Source organism: Anneissia japonica, unplaced genomic scaffold (genome assembly GCF_011630105.1).
Source record: "Anneissia japonica isolate Jap-2015-1 unplaced genomic scaffold, ASM1163010v1 scaffold287858_len863314_cov180, whole genome shotgun sequence".
NCBI classification, from domain to species: Eukaryota; Metazoa; Echinodermata; class Crinoidea; order Comatulida; family Comatulidae; genus Anneissia; species Anneissia japonica.
The window spans coordinates 213,354-217,790 of NW_022693771.1; the positions used below are offsets into that span (position 1 = coordinate 213,354).

The window sequence follows — 4,437 nt, forward strand, 5'->3', positions numbered from 1 at the left end:
CTTTAGATCTCCGATCTTGTTCACCAATTCACGAACTAGTGCTGTCTGTAAGAATTTTGTAAGAATGACAAAATATTCTCTGTATCTAACTATCTATATACATATATATATATTTAGTTTTGAAGGCAATGACATAAAATATTCTTGCCCCTGATCTCCAGACTTTCATTCATATGCTCTTACATTCCAGTTTTTGTTTTACATTTATTGCTTTAGTGCAATATTTATGGTGTAATCTGTTTTGTGTTTATTGGACCACTCTGGAAATAAATCCTGTTATAGTTAATTAAAAGACTTTCAACCATTTACAATCTAGAAATACAGGCAAATTAATATGTGGGGATTCTCCACATCTGTAAAGAAAACCGGCCTAGAAATGATAAACAGTTCACTGTAATTATATATAGTTAAAAACTAATTTAACTTTGTTCCATAAAAAATATTGTGCTCGGTTAAGTCAAAGTTTTAAAATTTTGGAATAGGTTTAAACTCAAAAAAGCAAACTATACGCCAGTAACAACCAAAATATATAGTTATCCTAATATGTTTAGGGTCAAGCAAATGATTGCAAAACATAAAGTCTGATTGGATTACTTCAATTTCACATAATAATCCATGTTTACCTCAAAATGAGAAAAACAGACACATATGATAGTAATAATGATGATGGCTGGATAATGAACTCCTGACATTACATTTATAATCAGAACACAATTGGTTAACTCTTATTCATATTCAGGCAAAACATATGAAGAGTTTTGACGGGTTAAGCTAGGCACTAGATAGTACATTTTTATCCTATCACTAAAACCAAGTTTTTAACATTTTCTCTCAGCAAATATTACTGTGGTTAGTGCTGCTCTGGTTTGCTGTGTGTAAACACCGCCCTGGTTTGACAATAAAAGGCCAACCCAAGAACCAAAAAAAAATGACAGTCCCTGATTCTGGGAGATGTTATGCTTAACAAGTGTTTTTTTCTTTATTTAGCAAAACAAAAAAAATAAGTAAAAAAAAAAGATTTTCTTTAAAATAATGTTGTTTCTATTTTAAAACTCTACCCCCAATTTTTGGTGTTTTTTTGAGGCAACAGAGGAGGGCAAACAAATTCCTTTTTTAGGTCTGATTATGATGGTGATGATGATGATCAATAAGTATGCCTAAATATTTATTATAGACTGAAACAGATAGGGGTATACAGGTAACATGCTTTAAAAATCTCATTAGCATACTGAGATCATGATATGATTTTCATTGTAAATGGTTTGCATAAGATCATGATGTTATAAAACATCACAACATCATGTCGAGTTTGTGATCTTCGATGTAAATTGAGCTATGTGCAGTGTAGACCTGCCACTTATTCCTACAGCATAGCAATTACAATGGATTTTCAGAATCTCAAGAGGAAAAGTAATAGCGTGTTTGTGGAAAAAAACAGAACAGTTTAACTTTTTCCAATGTCATTGACATAGTGAAAGGAAAGCACAGGCTTCAGATACTTACCTTTGGTAGCAATCACACAAGCAACACTTGCATCTACCTTGGTGACAACGGATCCACCTAACAAGGTGATTTGTTTCTTCAACTCCTTAGAAGTTTTACTAAGGCCACTGCAGAGTACTATCTTAGCATTCTCTAAGGGCAAATCTTTTTCAGTCTTCACACTATTTGAAGGATAATAAGAACAGATAATTTTCTGGTATACTGGTTCAATACTGTAAACAGCCCCTTTTTCCAATTACTCTGCTGCATAAAGATACTTGGATTTATGGTGTATCACACATTATTTTTCATAATTAAAAAACAAAAATTTACACACTGCATTTTTTTTTGCAATAATTTGTTTTTTTCATTTCAAGTCTTTCATATTTGTGATAGGGCTGTGATATCTGCAAAGATACAAACTCTTTTTAATCTGTTTTTAGGACAGACGAGCCAGATGCCAGTTTTATTTGTGCACTTGTGAGTTCTGAGCCTGCCAACTACTGCTTTCTAGTAGTATTTAAACTGCAGAAGAACGGTGTGGTGATCCATGGTTCCTCTGCTTGTGTTTCGTTTTGGTTTCTTGTTCAAAGGATAATTTAGGATAGATCCTTGGGTCAGTTTTTCCCATTATTGGTGATCCGCATCTAGTGCGGATCACCTCTTTTTATTGTCAGGATCATCATCATCTTTTTTTTTTATTCCCTTTTTCGTTCGCACGATATCTCAAAATCGCTACGAGGTACACACAAAATCGCTTCATCCATCATTTTGGCTTTGCCTGGAATAGACATGGTAAGGTTTTCAAGGTGACCAGTCATGCGTGACGTCAGCTACGCGCAATTTTGCGTTTTTACATTATCGATCATATCAGACTAACCATTTGCAATTTTGAAATCGTAAGTGAGCATTAACTTCAGGTCAATGTTAAATGTACTGTACCCTAATTTTGTGCGTGTGCTTCGTAACGCGTGCATCAAAATTTCAAAATGCTCGAAATCACTTTTTGACTAAATTAGAGCACGTTACATGCCATTTTTAGCATTTCAAAATTTTTTGAAATTTACTACTACGCGTGCAGCACGTACAGAAGCTAGAAATTAAGTTTTTTTGTCACATTTTGGGTTCCTGACATTGTTTTTACAAGTTTCCATTCTCTTCAATCACCTTCTGGCCAATAACAATGCTGTACGCACGCATCAAACATAGTGAACTTTGTGTGCATTTGTGCCGATATACAGTAAAATTTCACTAAAATCAGGCCTAATTTTAAACAGTTACAGCTCTTTAGGATGGAAGGTGACCCCCAATTTTTATTACATATTCTGAAAGCACACGAGTTGTAAATATGATTTGTTAGCTCATAATGGCCGATCGGACATTGTGACGTCATCATATTGCCAACTGAATTCAACAAATTGAATTTTATCGAAGACGTCATTTTTTAAAATGCGCATTTGAGCGTATCTCGCTTATTCTTGGTCAAATATTGAGGGTCCCTAATGATCAGCTTCAGCTGGATGGACCACCCTCATTAAAGATTGTTGAAATAAAAAATAAAATATAATCGTCTTCCAAGTTTGAGTATGTTATAGCGGAGGCAATTCTCTTTCATTATGTGACTTCTTTTTACATTTTGATGACGTCATCATGGTCAAAATAAAGGTTTTTTATGACCCCCTCATCTTTCTTTCCTCAAACATTTAATGACTCCATAATCACCTTAACCATTAGTGATTTCTGAATGATATTTAGTGGACATAAACTTCAGGTCATGGTTAAATGTTATGTAGCTTAATTTCTTGTGCGCGCGTACGCGTACGTCAAATTTAAAATGTGCCTAATATCATGCATTTTTTTAATCAGTTTAAGGGTTTTTTTTTTTAATCAGTTTTAGGATAAAAGATGACCCCCAATTTTTATTACATATTCTAAAAGCACATGAGTTGTAGATATGATTTTATATATCATAATAGCTGATCAGACATTGTGATATCACCATATTGCCATCTGAATTTTTTTTTTTTATTTATATATGATAAATATTATGAATGATAATTACTCCGTGACCAGCAGGCGTTTGTCAATGAAAGTTGATACATAAATATCTCATTTCAGGAGACAACATTCTGTGACATTAACATGCGCATGTGTGTCATGATGTGCGCGTACGCATGAGTATATCTTTTAAAGTGTTCCAAATTCTTTTTAAAAAAAGCTGAAATAGCATATATTTAAGCCATTTTCAGCATTTAAATATTGTTCAATCAGCACCGCGCATACCTCCTCAAGGGTCAAAGTGCGGCGGATCACCTAACTCGTCCTCAAATGACGAGTTCAAATCTAGTTCTTTTATTTTTTCTCAGCGCATTGAGACTTCCTTGGTATTATGTTTCCAAAAACACTGACATTTTTTTATAACAATGGAAATGATACATATATACTCAAATACCCACATACATACATTGCCACATTTATAAAACTTACTTGGTAGCATCAGTGCCTGGCCTGGCAGACGATGCAGATGGTTCAGGTGGAAACACTCTCACACCACCATTGAAAGGCTTGAATTTGAATGTTTTACTGAAAAAGAACGATAGTAACAAACTTATTCAAAAACAAAACAGTACATTATAAGCACAAAATAATAAAATGCGAGTTCTGCGCATGTGTTCATGGAGTAAAGTTCACATCAAACACATGCTCTGAAAACTTACCAAATTCTAAGGAAATTTAGATCTCAACAGGTATATATTTTGAGAGGTATTTATACAGTATGTTGGCTAATACAGTACAGTCATGAAATATTGCACTTTTACCTGCGCGCAGGCTTCGTAGATACATCGTAGCCTGAAATAAACAATCTGACCTGCGCGCAGGCTTCGTAGCCTGATATAAACAATCTAAGCAAGGCTACGCGAAGCGAACCTACGAAGCAAAAGCATGTTGTTTATT

General features: G+C 34.2%; 1 protein-coding gene across 1 annotated transcript in view; it reads right to left on the reverse strand.

Annotated features, from left to right (window-relative positions):
- The window catches only part of LOC117100893 (poly [ADP-ribose] polymerase 1-like), a 144,769-nt gene that overhangs the window by 101,373 nt on the left and 38,959 nt on the right, over positions 1-4,437 (reverse strand). Inside the window, exons 8-9 of the mRNA XM_033240724.1 lie at positions 3,970-4,065; positions 1,504-1,664 (exon numbers count right to left, since the gene is read on the reverse strand). Of these exons, the coding sequence (XP_033096615.1) occupies positions 1,504-1,664; positions 3,970-4,065 (257 nt within the window). The remainder of the gene's footprint in view (positions 1-1,503; positions 1,665-3,969; positions 4,066-4,437) is intronic.